Source organism: Melospiza georgiana, chromosome 3 (genome assembly GCF_028018845.1).
Source record: "Melospiza georgiana isolate bMelGeo1 chromosome 3, bMelGeo1.pri, whole genome shotgun sequence".
NCBI lineage: Eukaryota > Metazoa > Chordata > Aves > Passeriformes > Passerellidae > Melospiza > Melospiza georgiana.
The window spans coordinates 3,865,042-3,883,134 of NC_080432.1; the positions used below are offsets into that span (position 1 = coordinate 3,865,042).

General features: G+C 41.6%; 1 protein-coding gene across 1 annotated transcript in view; it reads left to right on the forward strand.

The window, feature by feature from the left end:
- PKHD1 (PKHD1 ciliary IPT domain containing fibrocystin/polyductin) overlaps positions 1-18,093 on the forward strand; it is a 238,083-nt gene that overhangs the window by 77,515 nt on the left and 142,475 nt on the right. Inside the window, 1 exon segment of the mRNA XM_058020892.1 lies at positions 10,188-10,400. Coding sequence (XP_057876875.1) covers positions 10,188-10,400 — 213 coding nt within the window.

Sequence of the window (18,093 nt, forward strand, 5' to 3'; positions counted from 1 at the left end):
TTAAAGACCAGGATTATTGCTGGTAAAATTGCTTTTTTACTAAAATGATACCAAAGGTACTAGTTTATCATTGGGATGATGGTGAAAGTCATGCATTTGACAATTATATTTTAAATTTGAATGATAATTTGAAAAAAGTTTGCAAGTTTATCCCTATCACGAGAACATTTTCAAAACTCATTGAACTTGCTCAGCCCAGGCTCAGAGATTTTCAAAAATTGCTACATCAGGCATCACTCCCATTTAAAAGCAAAATTAAAAATCAGCTGAGATTTTAAGATTAAAAAAAAAAGGTGAAACACTTTGGTACAATCCTTTCCCCCAGTGAAAATTCTAAATCTGTGATTCAATATTATTCTTAACCTCATTGTGATTATACCATACTTTAAATGAGACAGGTCAGAACACCAGATTTCTTTTGGCTGCAAATCTGGAGGAAGATTTTGGGGCTCAGTCACAGACTTTTTGAAGAATTGGGGAAAAATATTGGAGAAGAAACTCTCTGAGCTTTGTACCTATTCAAAGGCTCATTTGATCTATGAGTCAGCCCTCATGAAGCTACTGGAGGTCTGATTGAATTTAATGAAGTCTGGAGTAGTATCTTTATGGCTTTGGCTCATCTGACATTCAAATCATTCCTCTTCTTTATCGTGTTTTCCAAGAAGCCTGGTTTATAAAGTCAATTCAGTTAGAAAAGCAGCATTAGAATATTCTAGATGCCATTATTTTCTCCACTGTTACATGCCAAACAGAGGGATAAAACATTTTAGAATTATAACCTGCAGGAATTTTTTGTCTGAGCTTTGTGAAGTTGCCTGTTGCATCCACTGCCACCACAGGTTCTCTGGCTGTGTAGCCTTGGTTAGATTTGGAATCAAGACATGCTGAGATCTGTTCTGAAATGAGGCTGAGATTTATCTTTCCTTATCTTCCCTTTTTTTTTTAAACTGTCCAGCTCAGGGGAGATTTTTATGCTCCTGTATTGATAGAAACACACATCAACAAAGACCTGTTCATCTTAGGAATTATAGACAGCCATCTCAAACTGAACCACAGGTGATCCCTCAGAGCACAGCTACCAACCCCATGAGCACATCAAATAATCAAGCACTTCCCCCAGGTGCCAGATGGGCATGGCAGTACACCCCTAACCCCTAAGGTAGGTGTCGATATGTGCTTTGATTGAAACATCCCATTCCTGTTTTACCTGGAGAGCTTTTCTTAGCTGGAGCTGGAGAATGGGATTAAATTGTAGCTCTGCTCCCTTTGGCTTTCATGACTCAGCATCAGGCTGGCTGTGCACTCATAAGCTGAAAATACAAGGTTTTGTGGATGGAAAAATGATGAAACACTACTGAATACACTGCTGCTACACTGCCCATTTTCTGGTGTTATGTCCAGCAAACCCAACACATGTTTACATGCCCATTTCTTGAAATTCTCCTTTCTTTAAGACACCATGAGGATTTTGCATACTGGCCCTGTGTTGTCCCATTTTGATGATTTCAACATTGCAGGAATTACTTAAAGAGTGTTAGATCAAGAATTTCATGTGCAGCCTTAAACTGACCCTTCTTTGGCCACATTAACATACAGCCCCAGACATATAGAGGTTCTGGGAATGACCAGACTGTCTGGGCAGAAGATCTGGAGGTCAAAACAATAGAAAAATAGGATTAGGCTGCTGGGTTCTGCTCACTGCCACAAGAGCTCAGCAGTTTCTCCCTCCTCCTCAATAAGCAGGGCATGAACATGTGGATATTGAGAGTGGAAAGTTTAATAGTCAGGCTGTGAAACAGCTCAGACAAGACTGATTGGGGAAGAGATACCAGATAGACAGACTGTAGATAATTCTATATGTTCAGCAGATTGGAGTTATTTCTGTAATCCCAGCATCACAAGCATGGAAATATTTATGATAACCCAGGACAGATGGAAATTTCCTTTGCATGGGGCTTACACTGGAGGAACATTGTGTTTGATGGGCTGATACCTCAGACATGTGTTGTTGCCTTTGTCTTAAATTATAAATGTCTAGGGAGGTCTGGAGACAAAAAAAAATGAAGCTGTCTGGTCATTCAGGAGTCCCTTGGAGATGAATTTTGGCACTCCCAGTTACACCCCAGTGGAATTGAAGATCCCCACCTGGGCAGTTACTCTTTGCAAAGGCAATTTTGGGGTAGCCACTCTTGCAGGCATAAGGGAGAGGATTGCTTTGATCCATTTTCACTTAAAGAATCATTTAGGTTGGAAAAGACCTCCAAGGTCATGGAGTCCAACCTTTGACCAAATACCAACATGTCAACTAGACCAGAGTACTGAGTGCCCTGTGCAGTTTTTCTCTGATTCTGTGAATATTTTTGAATTTCTTGTAACCCACGTTTTGATCAGACTTTGGCCAGAATGGATCCTGTGAGTAAATCAAGGAGTGAGGAAAACACAAATATTGATTTTGCGTGTCTTTTCCTCCTCTTTGATGGTATTAGCAACAAGCATCAAATATTAACTGATACACCGACTTCAGTAGTTGTCAAATAAACTGTGCTTCAGTCACTGCTGAGAAAGATTGGGTTCTAATTCACTGAAAGAAGGAAAAAAAATTTCCCTCTGTTTTCTTCTCTATGGCATCAGCTGGTGCTTAAACTAATTTTTAAATCCCTTGTCAGTAGGCATATTTGGAACTTGTTCCTGTCATGGAGTTTTATGTGCCCTTTTTATCAATCCATTTGGGATAAGCATTGTGATCTTTTTTTTCTTTTCTTTTCTTTTTTTCTTTTTTTTTTTTTTTTTTTTTTTTTTTTTTTTTGCAGGCAATTTCTAGTTCATATTTTCTTTTTTTAATCAGGCAGAGACATTACAATTAAAATACCATAAAAGTGATTCTGGCAGTATTGCAATAAGCATGTTTTTTAATTAAAGAAAGAACATGGGACGTACAAATAGTACCAGCTAATGGGAAATTTCATCCAATGTATTTTTTAATTGAGATTTAAAAGGAAGAAAAGTCAGCTCTATTTCTCTCTGCCACTGTGTGATATTTTCCTACATTGTTACGGTGAGCCTTCGATAATTAGTCTCACAGCTTTAGAATCCTCTCTGTTTTGTGAAAAACTGTGGAAGGCAACAGTTGTTTATTTTTCAGAATATTTTTCTGCAGGGATTCAGTGTTATCTAGTAGAGTGCAACTCACAGATGTGGGCATTCCTGGAGGAAGGGTTTTAAGGCCCTGAATCTGTAGCAATTTAAGGTCTGGGTCTTTTCAGATCCTCTCCCTGCTGCAAACCATGGTTCATGTTTGGGTGTGGACTGCAGGTTTCTTTTGCCATCATGTTCCATATGGGCTTATGGGATGCATGTTGGACTCCCAGGACTCCCACTTGAAAATTAAATTGATTTGCTGCAACTTCAGCAGCTCTTAAGACTCCTGTGGGATGTTTCACAGTGGGCAGATGTGTGGAAGTTAATCCTGGCCAAGGAACTGAACACAGCTTTGGCAGAGACTGAGCAGAAACCCTGGGCAGCACCGGGGCAGCACCATAATCACTGTCAAGGAAAGAGGGAATCACAGAGTCACAGAATGGTTTGGGTTGGAATGGACTACCCCCTGCCATGGGCAGGGACACTTTCCACTGTCCCAGGCTGCTCCAAGCCAAATCCAGCCTGGCCTTGGACACTGCCAGGGATCCAGGGGCAGCCACAGCTTCTCTGGGCACCCTGTGCAAGGGCCTGACCATCCTCAGAGGGAAGAACTTCCAAATGTGCACCTAATGAATGTCTGTCACTTGGGGACTTGAAATGACAGCCCAAGGACCTTTGTTTTCATCACATCCCCGTGGGTGGTGTTACCTGATGCCTTCACAAGGCTCACTTGGAAGTTCCTCAATTATATCCCAGATGATATGAGATGTGCCTGAAGACGCCCTGGAGTGTCTGCACCTCTTCCCCACCAAGTCGCCTCTCCTCTTCCAAATCCATCCAGGTGTTGTTAAGTATCTCGGAGGCCCCTTAAGAGCTGAAGAAGTAGAAAGATTTCTTTGAAGGAGATACATCTATGGCAGCACCTTCTGGGATGCTGGTTGGAATTGCCTTTTACTCGTCTCCTGAGCTCTAAGGGAAGAGCCTGATCAGTTTCCAAGGGAGCACGTGCCATCTGAACAGATGGCTGTGAGCACAGCAAGCCAAAAAACAAAGGCTTGTCAGGCTGGGGAAATGAATTCTGTCTGAGACTACTGAAGCAGCTGCTGATTCCTCTCCCAGGGATGGATTAAGGCGTCCATCCAACAAAGTGCTGGAATACAAGCTTAACTTTTCAGTGTGTTAGTGGTGTCCTGGTGGAAATACACAGGCATTTGAATTCTGAACTTATCTGGGATCTGTACCTGTGTGCTATGAATGGAGGAACATTTTGAGGGGGGTGCAGGATGAATTTTGGACTCTTAGTTTGAGCAGCCTTTTGGATGGGGCCAATATAACAAAATTCCCCTTTGCATCTTGTTCATCCATGGTCCAAGCTGCAAACAACTTTCATGGTTCATTGGAATGTCCTGTGAGCATGTCAACAGGGTGCAGGTGACAGATCCATGAAATAATTAATTGTCTTTTCTAAAGATCATGAACTTTGTATTTTTATTTCTGTATGCAACAAGATCAACAAGATTTTAGTTGATTTGGGTTTATTTTTTCCTGCTTGGAGGTGCTACCAGGGATATCCTTGGAGCAGAATAATGAGCAGTAAGGGGGCTGCCAGCACTTTAAAGCCTTGTGGTTATACAGGATCAAGCAAAGCTATTCCAGCTCTGGCAGTGGCATTCTGCTGTTTGCCACTGAGGGATGCTGGCCAGAAAGAGAATTTCTGATCCTGAGCCTGGGGAATTCTCATGGGGAATTCTGTGGCTTTGTCATGTGAAACACCAAGTGAGAGGAGTTGGTAAGAGCAAGCTGGAGGCTGTGGGGATGAATTATTCCTGGTCATGGAGCAACCAGAGCAGATCTCCCCTGCACCGCAATGGGAAGAGGTAGTCCAGGTGAAGAGATAAGATTTCAATCTGCAAATCTTCTTCCATGTAGAGGAAGTTTGAAGTTGAAGGTTATGACACAGTGGTGATATGTAAGACCATTTTGTTGATACTCTTCTGCTACTTTTATATAAAAAAAATTATCTTAAGATTATCCAGCACTCTTCTTGTAATTTGCTGGCTTTAACACTGTTATTGAGCTTTACATAAAGAAGTAGAATTAAATCAAATTTGAAGTGGAAGTGAATTGCTGAAGTTGAACTAAATATAAATATGTTACTTTTATCCCAGCTCCCTAATGAGCTGTTCTTTAGGAAAAAATATCTTATATTGACAGTGAATGCAAAGTGTGGCCTCAAAATGCCTCCATGCAAAAGGTATCCTTTGGAATGGGGACTTTGCTTCCCTCCAATTTCAGGAAATCTCTAAAACAGTCTGTATCACAACCTAAATGAAAGTTAGTAACATTGCTTTTATTTATTATGAGAATATCTGTTTCAGAATTATTTTTTTATTTAAAATGAAGTTTTTGAGGAGGGATATAAACTGCTGTGTCTGCAAGTGTGAATCTGCTTCACAGAGGCAAGGAGAAACTCCCTGCACCAGTCTTCCCAATCTTCTAGTTAATTTTTTTTGGGTTTTGTTTTTGTTGGGTTTTTTCCTTCCTTTATTTTTTCCTTTTCTTTTCACATGTGCATGTTGCAGGCTCTTTTCGTAGTTAATATTTTGGATACCTGGCCTGTGGCATTGCATGAGTGAGTCCAGGACACCTGACAGAGAGAATTGTTAATACGTTCCCTTTCCAAATCCTTTATTTTTGACCATGTCCTCCACCATTTCCCAGGGACTTCAGGAGGTAAATCTCTTTTTACAAAACCAGTGGTGCTGTAATTAATTATTCTTTCAGCAGATTAAACCTCCCACCTTATTATTAGGTTTGTTTACTTTAAATTTTTTTAAATTATTTGGTCTGGCTGCTTCTCCCCTCCTGTGGGACGTGTGGAATTGCCTTGTTTTTATTCTTTCTTTTCCTCCTCTTTTTCCCCTCTTTGGTAAAGACAGATAAAGAAAGATTTCTTTTCTGTTTGTGCAGAGGTGGAGGCTAATTGCTGGGTTAATTGAGAAGAATGGTGCTTCTGATGTTCTCACAAAGTATCAAATAGCCTCAACATATTTCTCCCCTCTCTCCCTCACTCCACCTAAAGAGACTCATTGAATTTGCACATTACTGTACAGAAGTGATTACGGGCTTAATTGTATTTATTTTGCTTGGTGGGGAGGCCATCATAACAGTGGTTGATTGATTTTTATAAAATCACCCTCAAGGTCATGTGAAGGACTTTGCTTTCCTGTGCAGCCATAACAAACAATTTGAGGGTCACAGCCAAAGGCTCCGCTGAGCAATATTCCTGCTTTCTGCTTTCAGGGAAGGGGTCAAGTGCAATAAAAGAAGGAAGCATAACTTTTATTTTCTTTTTAAAAAAAGGAGAAGACAACCTTGTAAAGCAGCAGCTGTATATTTATTCTGACCCAAGAAAAACCACAGAGGTGTAGAGAGACAATATGCAATTTTTGGGCAGAAGAATTTGTAAGTTTAGCCAGAGTTTGTTTTACACATAGGCTTGATAAATGGTTAAACGAGTCCCTCCTAATGCTTTCTTTTCTGTTCTCTGGTGCTGCTCTTCTTTCATCCTCAGCAGCTGAACTTTACTTTTTCACTGTATTTTCTCCCAAAGACTGAGCACCATTTAGATTTGTCCTGGGAAGTTTTCAGAAGCTTTGCAAAGATCCAGGGGACAACAGCATTGTGGAATGACCATGAGTGAAGCTGATCTGCCGCTTTTCAGGGTTAAATTTTGTGTCTGACTGCTGTTTTTAAGGGAAAGTAAAAAAGTCACATACAGCAAATTCCACAATCATAGGATGGTTTGATTGTAAGGAACCTTAAAAACCATCTTGTTCCAACCCCCCTGCTGTGGACAGGACACCTTAAGCTAGACCAGGTTGCTTAAAGCCCCATCCAAGCTGGCCTTGAGCATCTCCAGGGATGGGGCAGGCACAGCTTCTCTGGGAAACCTGTTCTAATTCCTCACCACTCTCACAGGGAAGAATTTCTTCCTAAAATGAGGGCTTCTGGTGTTCAAGCTGCACCAGAGGAGGTTTAAATTGGATATTACGAAGAAATTATTAACCAAAAGGGAGGACCAAGAGTTTAACAGACTTCTCAGGGCGGTGGCTGATTCACCATCCCTGGAAGTGTTCAAAAAATGCTTGGAGACATGGTTTAGTGGTGGACTTGGCAGTACTGAGTTAATGGTTGGACTCTGTGATCTTAAAGGCCTTTGTCAATCCCAGTGACTCTGATTTCCCTCTGGAAGGGCCAAACTTGCAGGCCAGGCATGCACAGATCCTGCTGGAATTCCTGCTGCTCCTGGGATGAGGTGGGGCTATTGCTCCTACTTGCACCCAGAGCAGTCAGCAGCATCCAAGCTTCTCAGACACTCAGAAATCCACAAAAGATGCAGAAAATCTTCAATCAGCAGCTTGAAAATTTTGAATAGGCAATATGTGACTGAAGCTTGGGAAATCTTGTTTGAGGCAGCATTGTGATTTTGCAATCAAAGGATAGGACAACTGTCTTCCAGCCCTCCTGGTTCAATGGTACAGCATGGCAGCAATTAAAATACTTATTAAAAATTGTATGAAGAGAAGTGGAAACAGAAATTACTGTATTTCACTGAGAATAGAGCATAGAAAGTCAATAAAGACCTTAGGGAAGATGTCTTTTTTATGTTAGGAGTGAAATAAATCACAGTGATTTACAGTTCCATTTATAGATTGTGGTGATAAAATTATTAACACTGTTGCTATAAAGCAAAAGTATTTAATAAATATATCTGTTCTCAGTATGGGAAGAAACAGGATGGTAAATTATATCACAAGATGAAGATGGACCAGCAATCCATTTATTGCCAAATAATGTTAATAGAATGAAAACCTTAAATATTCTTTCAGAATACACATTCTTAAAATCAACAGGTCCAGTCTCATTCCAGCTTTAAAACTGCTGCTGGAATCAGATATCTTGTGTCATTTTACATGAAACAAGCTGTAATTTCTACTGCTTCTTCACAATCCATGCAGTATAATTTACAAAGATTCTCTGTAGAAAGGTTCAACACTAATATATTTGTAGGTAGAAAAGTATGTCTAGGGAAAGAGACAATTTACATATAGGAGAGTTGATGTTTTTGAGAGCAAACCTGTGGTTCCCAGTGGTTATAAGCAAGAAAATGTGAGATTTATCTCTTCCTTCCTTAAGCACATTCTGTAAAAAATTATGTAAAAAATTGTGTAAAGCAATGAAATTTGGAAAGAAAATACTTAATGAATAGTCCCTATTCAAATACTATTTTTAATAAGCCTAAGAAATGAGGACTAAGTTATAAGACTTTGTTATAAGCTCAAGAAATCAATGAAACAAGGAAAACCCCTCCATGTGAGAATAAAAAAGGAAATCAGGATAAGCAGAATTTGAGCAATGGCAAGCAATGATCAAGAGAGTTCTTAATCTGTTTTTTATATTAGAACTTCTCTCTTTTTTTTTTTTTTTTCTAAATACTGAAATTAACCCAGATATCTGGGTTAATTTCAGTATTTAGAAAAAAAAATTCTTAGCAAGAAGAAGAATTCTTCTTCTTGCTAAAAATTTGCAGTGTAATCATGGAATCATGGAATGTTTTGGGTTGGAAGGGACCTTACAGATCACCTGATGATCTGGTTGCACCTCCTGCCATGGGCAGGGACACTTTCCACTATCCCAGGTTGCTCCAAGCCCCATCCAGCCTGGCCTTTGGCACTTCCAGAGTTGGGCAGCCACAGCTTCTCTGGGCACCCTGTGCCAGGGCCTCCCCACCCTCACAGGGAAGAATTTGTGAGGAGAGACAAGTGGGTGATGGGTAGAGAGATCACCATCAAAAACTGCTCCCACCAGTAGCAAACTGGCCGTGGGATAAGCTAGGAAAATTATCAGCTACTTCACACAAGCAGGGTAGGGAGGGAGCAGGGTAGACCCTTTGTAAGAGGTGTGGAGCTTCCAGACTTGGGGAATTTCTCTATTCGCTTATGGAAACTTGGCTTGACTTAGGAAGGCACATCCCATGTGCAGTGTGACAAAATGAATGAGAGTCCACTGTGTCCTCATCCATTGTAGAGAAAGTGGCAGCATCCTTCACAGGAGAGGAAATATGGAAAGAGATCATGGAATAATCTGAGGTGACTGACTGGGATTTTCAGCTCATGAGGGGCAAGAACAAGGGAGGCATTTGACAGAACTGAAGAGCTTGAGTCAAAAAAAATTGGATGGAAATGGTTTTTCATGCACTATGCATTTAACCCACAGACTTCATTGCTTCAAGAAGTTGTTGAGACCAAATTTCACAAAAATTCCAAAGACCAGTTCTCTATTACTGGCAAATCTTATCCAGTTATACTAATAGTCAGTAGGAGGAAAATGTTGGCAAGCAGTTGAAACCTTATACTTTGAGGTGAAGCTAACCTCTAATTAGGGATTAAAATGAGATTTTTATGGGATGGGGAGATCAACCCACAGCCAGCTAAGAGGGAGACGTGTCTCACACTGTATTTGGAAGCATCTGGTTTTGAACAGCGGCTGGAAGAGTTTGCAGGATTAAATCAACCACTGATCTAAACAAGTTGCCAGTTCTTATGTTCCAAAGCAGTTTTCCTCTCCCCTCTCCAAGTTACAAGTAGTTTGTAACCTTAAAAGTAACATAATACAAATTAAGTAGAAATATCCCTTTTCAACCTTAAGTGACTTAGTTGGTTAAAATTGGGTTTTTCCAAACCCAGCTTCCTTTAGCTGTGGTTGGAGAGTCTGCCCAGGCTGACTGGCCTTGCTCAAGTCTAGAAATGCAGACCATTGTACAATCAAAAAATGGACTGAATTAACTGGGTCTTTAAAGGGTTGATAAATCCATGGAGAGAAATAAAGAGCAAGGTGGAAATTTTACAGAATTCAATAACATTTTAGCATTTACTTTTTAATTTTAATGCAAACCCCTTTGTTTACTTACCTCTTCCAGTTCTTTTGGCTGTGAGAGAATGACTGACTGAATATATGATTGTATTTTCTCTTTGTCTTGTCTTCAGGTGGCAAACTCCTGTTTATTGGACCAGGACCTGTAGAACTGCATGCTCATTACATCCTGGTATCTGATGGAGGAGAGCTCCAGGTGGGATCCCCTGAGGCCCCTTTCCATCACAAAGCACACATCTATCTCTATGGAAGCCTCCACTCTCCACCATTACTTCCATATGGAGTTAAATTCCTGGCAGTGAGGAATGGGACCCTTTCCATTCATGGTGAGTTCATTTCTTTTCTTGTAAAAATGAAAAACAAGAAACAAAGAAAACACACAAAAAAACGTTTTTGGAAGAAAAATAAATTGACAAAACTTTGGTCATGATTCTCGTGGAATCATGGAATGGGTTGGGTTGGAAGAGACCTATCTAGTTCCAACAGCTATGCCATGGGCAGGGACACCTTCCATTACCCCAGATTGTGCCAAGCCCTGTCCAACCTGGCCTTGGACACTTCCAGGGATCCAGGGGCAGCCACATTTTCTCTGGGAAACCTCTTCCAGAGCCTCACCACCCTCACAGGGAACAATTTCTTCCCAATATCCCATCTATCCCTGCCCTCTGGCAGTGGGAAGCCATTCCCTGTGTCCTGTCCCTCCATGCCTTGTCCCCAGTCCCTCTCCAGCTCTCCTGGAGCCCCTTTAGGCCCTGGAAGGGGCTCTGAGCTCTCCCTGGATCCTTCTCTTCTCCAGGTGAAAATTCTCAGCTCTCCCAGCCTGGCTCCAGAGCAGAGGGGCTCCAGCCCTCAGAACATCTTCATGGCCCCTTCTGGACCCATCCCAACAACTCCACACCATTCTTATATTGTGGCATAGAAAAATTTAGATATGGAGCTTTTCTTGAAGACTATGAAATATAGGTATAGAATGGCCATTTCTTGGTGCAGGAGTTTGGACATGGAATTCAAGTCCAAACTCAGCATGATTCAGAACATTGGTGCACATTTCTCAGGTTCTTCTCTACTGGGCTATTTTTAAAAGCTCTACATCTCATAGAGGAGGAGGAAGAAAAAAAAGAAAAAGAAAAACCATCTGAATGTCTCATCTCCCTTCCTCCTGTTCTTGTGTGTCAACCTTCCTGTTGGTGATGTTCACACCCTCCAGCAGGTCTTGAACTTCCACCCTGTGCCCTCCAGGAGGAAATGTTGCTGTCTGAGCACAGAGACATGTGGCTTTGGGACAAAAGTGATGTCAGGCACCGAGGATATCATCAGAGCACAGGCAGGGAGGGAGTTGTGCCTCTGTTCTATCATCCTGCCAGCTTACAGGAACTGAGCAAGGCTGGGAGAGGTTGGGTTAGGAGGGGAGTCAGTGAGAAGATGGTTTTGTGAATCAGGAGAGATGAGCAAGGGCTGAGGAAGGAGCTCCTGGCAGGGCAGGAGAGGTGGGGCTGCACTTCAGCACCATGTCAGGTGCTCTTGATCCCTTCATTGAGACACAGCAAGGCTCAATTATTTACTGCCTGTAAAAGGCTTCAATAATTTCAGTGAAGTGGCTTTGCAGAGTGTTTCTACCCCATTTCCTGAAGGGTCTCTGTGAAGGAGGGCTATTAGAGCATCTTGGCTGAATTGACTGTTACTGGCCATTGAGTTTCACACAGTTATCCCAGCCCTGAGCTCAGAAATTCCCCTTAGATTAAAGCTTGCCTTCCAGAAAGGCTTGGTCTTTGAGGATGTCAAGGGAGACAGAAACCAGCTTCTTCCTTAGAGGCTTTTTCCAGGGGATTAATTTGGTTAATCATCCATTTTTCCCCCTTTTTTAAAGAAAAGTATTGAGATTTGAATTTGCCTCATAGCAGCTTTTTGCTGCCTCACTTTTTGCGTCTTCTGCCACTTTAAAGTGTCCTTCTCTTCTTGGTTTGACCCCTGTAAGCCAGGATTTTGTCCTTAGATTGTCAGCCCTTTACAGCATGAGCCTTCACTTTTCCATGCTTTTTGTTTCTAGCAATGTAGGAAAAACCAGTAGCAACTCTTGGCAGCTGTGCCTCCTGTGCTGCTGCTGCTTTCCATTCCAAGCCTGTATCAACTCTGTCTTGGTGACTCCATCACCCACAAAATTGAAGACAAACAGGGCAGAGCACATTTTGCAGTCTTACCTGGACAATGTGATGGAGGGCGGCAAACCCAGGCATCCACATCAGTACCTCGAGTCTTTTCTCAATGATAATTTATCCATTTTACTCAGTGCCATAATTCTCAGTGAGTCTTCAATTCCCAGGAAAACAAGAGGATGAGGTCTGCAATCCAAATATTACCTGGATGGAGATATACAGAGTCAAATGGGGCTTGACCCTTAGTGGAAAAAACTCTTGGTTTCAATTTTTTAAATAAATTGTTGGATTATTGAAAGGCTTTTGTGGGAAGGGATGTTAAAGCCATCTAGTCCACCCCCATTCCATGGGCAAGGATGCTTTCCTCTATCTCAGGTTGCTCAGGATCCCATCCTGCCTGGCCTTGGACACTTCCAGGGATCCAGGGGCAGCCACAGCTTCTCTGGGCACCCTGTGCCAGGGCCTCCCCACCCTCACAGGGAAGAAATTCTTCCCAATATCCCATCTAACTCTGCCCTCTGTCAGTTTGAAGCCATTTCCCTGGTCCTGTCCCTCCAGGCCTTTGTCCCCAGTCCCTCTCCTGCTCTCCTGGAGCCCTTTTAGGCACTGGAAGGGGGTTTAAGTCCTCCCTGATCCTTCTCTTCTTGAGGCTGAACAATGCCAACTCTTATTTTATTATTATTACTCAAAATCAATTCTTATTCAAGACATCATATCAATTTCTTATTCAACATATCCAGAGTAGCTATGAAGTCACTTTTAAGCTCTGCTCAATGTGCAGCCCCAGTGCATGGCTGCAATTATTGCTCATTCAAACCATGTAATTTGCAATTTAACATAGAAGCAGTAGAAGCCTGCTTCTGAACATGACAGAAAGTAGTGGGGTCTTTTACTGGGTTCAAATTGCTTACATGGAGAAAAAAAATCTGCTGTTCTGTCTTCAATTTAGCATCAGTCTGGTCTGTGGTACAGAACAAATTGTAGAGCATGACAGCCCCTTTCATATAAATATATATATGTGAAAGAGGCTGACATGCTTTGCAATACCCATTTGTGAGATACATTTATACACACGAATATATATGTTATCTCAGATCAAAATCATTAAATAAGCAGGTTTCCAAATTCCTGGCTGTCTTGGCAAAGACAGGGCCGAGCATATTTTAATTCCTTTTCTCTTTCAGGCTGGGAGTGCTGGGGGATGCTCTGCAGCTCTGGTTGAGTTCAGATTGTTTAGTAAGCGCTGTCAGCTCCTCACTTTGATATGTTAATATGACTAAGGGTTTCCCACAATTCCCTCATGAGTGGCAGTCCTCTGCTCCTGTGCTTGTAGCAGACTGGGAAATTTCACTGTTGCCTTTGGCTTTGGCCAACTCCCCTGCCAGTCAGAGCGTGCCACCCATAAACTGCCTGTCAGTCACCCGTCACTTGGAGAGGGGGCTTCAGCCAGCCAGGGCAACTCCACTTTTTGACAATGTAATTATGGCAGTAGGGGCCTGAGCAGGGCTGAGAGAGTTTTATTGATTGTTCAGAAGGGAAATTTATCACTGTCTCCAGCTCCGTTCGCGCTCTATTCCCTGAGAAACTCTCCTGACAAGCTCCGGGAGAGGAGTTCAGCCTGGTGGCCTTGGCTGTTCTTGTGCCTTTGTCCTTCCCAGGGAAGCTGGAGGCACCAGTGGATGCTGAATGAGGGGCAGGAACCAGGAACTGCGTGCAGAGTGGAGATGTTGCATCAGAACAAAAAGCACCCAAACTGTCCTTGTGACAGCCTGATCTTGTGGTCCTAACACTCTTATAATGGAATCCTGGAATAGTTTGGGTTGGAAGAGGCCTTAATGACCATCCACCCCCAGCCAGGGGCAGGGACACCTTCCACCATCCCAGGTTGCTCCAAGCCCTGTCCACCCTGGCCTTGGACACTTCCAGGGATCCAGGGGCAGCCACAGCTTCTCTGGGCACCCTGTGCCAGGGCCTCACCACCCTCATAGGGAAGAATTCCTCCCCAATATCCCATCTAAACCTACCCTTCTTCAGCTTAAGACCATTTATTCTTGTCCTGTCCTTCCACAACCTTGTCCCAGGTCCCTCTCCAGCTCTCCTGGAGCCTCTTTGGGCCCTGGAAGGGGCTCTGAGCTCTCCCTGGAGCCTTCTCTTCTCAAGGCTGAACACCCACAGCTCTCCCAGCCTGGCTCCAGAGCAGAGATGTTGCCACAAACTGAAATATTTTAAATATATATTTTTATCTCCAGCAGTCCTGTGTAGCTATGTCATTATTCCATTGCATCCCCACGAAACAGACTGTCACTCATTCCAAAATAGACCAGACTTCTTTTTTAGGCATTTATCTAAAACTTTGTGTTAGCACTCTGGTGGGAAAGAATACGAGCTATGAACAGCCTATTCTAGTGGAAGGTGTTCCTCCCATGGCAGAGATTGGAACTAGGTGATCTTTAAGGTCTCTTCCAACACAAAACCTCCTGAGATTCTGTGATTCCATGAGCTTCTTCCCTGAATTTTGACTAAAAATATGTATTCCCCTCACTTAGATGAAAAATGTTACACTTCAGATTAAAAACATTTGCATTCACCTTGTCCAAACTATAAAAGGTGTGTGGTAAAGAAAAAAACAATGTCCTGACAGTTTTGGTTTAATAACTTATTTGTAATCAGGATAATTTAAACAGAGGTGTCAATAGTCACTAGAGTGCTCTGAAATCATGGCCAATCCTACTGACAGGAATGTCCCTGCATTTGCAATGGAGAAAATGATATTTTAGAGATAAATCTGCATGCCTTCTATCCCAGATTTCTCTGCAGCCACAGCAATCTGATACTTTTTCAGGGTTAGCTCAGGAAAAAAAAAAAGTATTTTTTTATCAGTTGAACCAATTATTAATTTTAATTGCTTTTAATCAATAATAAAACACAAAATATTTGTGAGCTGTTCACTGTGCTCTACAAAGCCTGTGCATTCCTCCAGAGATCAAACATTTAATCAAATGCCTCTTGCTTTGCCTCCATTAGGCAGTGTTATGTATCTGTGCTGAGTTTGAGATTAAGAGATCATAGACAACATGAGAGAATTTGCTCTGCTTTACTCACATATTAAAAAGAAAAGCTTCCCAGGGGAAAAAAATAAGAGGAAAAAAATATGTAGCAGAGGGATTCAAGATAGGGTGCAGAGATCTGTTAGAGGAAAAAATATTTTTTACTCTACTGAAATGCATCTGCTCAGTAAATGTTATTTTTCACTACCTGAACTTCCTGATTTCTGAGCTTGCTTCCATAGGTTGGTTTTCCTTAAATGCCAGTTATTCTGTGTGGGGGCTCAGGAGTATTTTTTTCTCCTGTGACAGTGTTTTTCCCCTCTAAGACCTTGACTTTAACATGATGCATTAAAGCAGATGGCTCTGGAACAGAAGGCTGAGCTGCCTTGAATCCCCTCGTGTTCACCAGGGGTAAGAAACTGCACTTAGGCACTTCCCATGGAGTAACTAATGTACAATGACTTGTGCCTTCACTTTCTTATTCACAAATATAAGATGACCATTAGATTTTAAAGACCTAGCAGATGGGGGGAGAAAAAAAAAAAGAGTTGGGTTCAGGGCAAGCTGCTGTGTCTTTCACAGTTTGCCCTTCTTTCTAGCAGAAATGCATCTATTGTCTTTGATTTAAGCTTAAATCAGCTGATTTGTGTTTTGGTGCTGATCTTACCGGGAAAAACAGGATGCAAAGGGGACAAAGAGATGGACACTAATATATATTATATCATAAAGATATATATAAGAATATAGAATATATTATATATAGAAATAGAATTTAATATAATGATAAATTATAAATCTATATATAATTATAAAAATATAATATAATATAATATAATATAATATAATATAATATAATATAATATAATATAATATAATATAATATAATATAATATAATATAATATAATATAATATAATATATTGAATTATATAATAAAGATAAATATATAAATATATATATATAGGTAGAAAAGATATTAGTACAATATAATACAATACACACTATATACAGGAAGAGAATACAATAAAATAGGATAGACTAGAATACATATATAGACCATAGCTAATATACCTATATATAATTTCCTTGTGATTCCTGATCAAGTGCAGGTCTATGGGTTGTTACAAATATGGAGGCATATTATACATTTAATTGTTTAATTATTTATTAAATTATTTAATAAATTATTATTAAATAATTTCCTCCTTCAAACTTTTGAATACAACATCAAAATACTGCTTCCAATTCTGGTGCCAGCAAAACCCAGGTTATTGGCTGAAGGAAGAGAACACCCAGCAGCAAATTCAGGGTTAATTTTCACCCTGGATAGGAGAAAAGCTAAGAAGTTTGGGCTTCCCAGTTAGGTGGTGGAAGTGTTCAAGAAAAAACTGGACGTGGCACTCAGTGCTTCTGTTTAGTTGACAAGGCAGGGCTTGGTCACAGGTTGGACTCTATCTTGGAGGTCTTTTCAAACCTGAGTAATTCTGTGGTTCTGAGAAGTTTGGCAAATTGAGGGGCCTGGATTCAGCCCTGGCTTTGCCCAGAGCTGCAGGCTGAGCCAGGCAGGGACCCTCCCTTTGGGCTCACCCTCACTTTTCCTGGTGCTGAATTCTCCTCCTCCACATTTTGGGGACACAGGGAGCTGATCTTAGCCTGGCAATGGTTGTGCTGCTCCACATTGCCACTCCTGCAGGGAGAGATGCCGTGTCTCACTCCACAGCAGCACAGGAAATGATCTGGCAATCACACAAAGTGTCTCTAGATCATGTCTGCAGCTCCCTGCAGGATCCCCTGTCCTTGGCTGCCACAGCTGGAGCTCTTTGTTCCTGGAACTGTCTAAAGAACTTTTCCTCCACAGCATCTTTGGCTGTGAGCTCATTCTAGGCGTGGAACATGGATTTTGGTTTATGCAATGGCATTATATTACATCTTTCCCCTTGTTTTCAGGACTGATGTGACTTAGCAAAGTGACTGGGGAATCTCTGATTAAAGGGAATGTGTGGAAATTTGTGCATTTCTGGGACATCATGCAGGGAAGGTACAGTTTTTGCAATGTAAATTGTTAGAAAAGGGCAACAATCCTCAGTGAGATCCTATTATCATGGAATGGTTTGTGTTGGAAGGGTCCTTAAACTCATATCATTGCAAATCCATTTTCCACTAGACCAGGTTCTCCAAGCTCAATCCAACCTCACCTTGAGCACTTCCAGGAAAAGAACATGATAATCCTTGCTTTCTCCAGGTGCTGTTGAAAGATATTCAGGTGGAAATGCTTTAAGTTAAAAGGGCAGTTTCATGAACAGGAAACATTCAGCAGGACTAGGTCGTTTTCAAGGATATCTCCCAGTGGAGAACATAAAAGTTATTCCGTTTGGCCTCTTGTCTGGATGATGTCAGAGTTTTCATTTTTGCTCACTGAGGGAAGATTCAAGATCAGTTTGGATGGAGCTCTGAGCAACCTGATCCAGCTGGTGCTCCTGCTCCTTCAGCAGGAGGAAAGGAGCTGGACTAGATGACTTCTAAAGGTCTCCTCCACCCCAAACCATCCTCTGACTCTGATTCCAAACTATGATTTTGAGCCCAAGTAAAATACTCAGTGTGGTCCTGCCGCAGCTTCTTGTCAAAGAGCTGATAAACTCTTGGGTATCCCAAGGGTTAACAATTATAAATCCTAAGGGTTAAAAAGCAGGTATAAATCAGAAAGGACCTTCCATTTCACCCGGGATGGGAATGAAAAGCTCAGTGCAGTGGCTGACAGAGTTGACAGCTCACAGTTCAAGCAAATGTTTTTTAACACATTTGAAAAGATAGGAAAGCAGC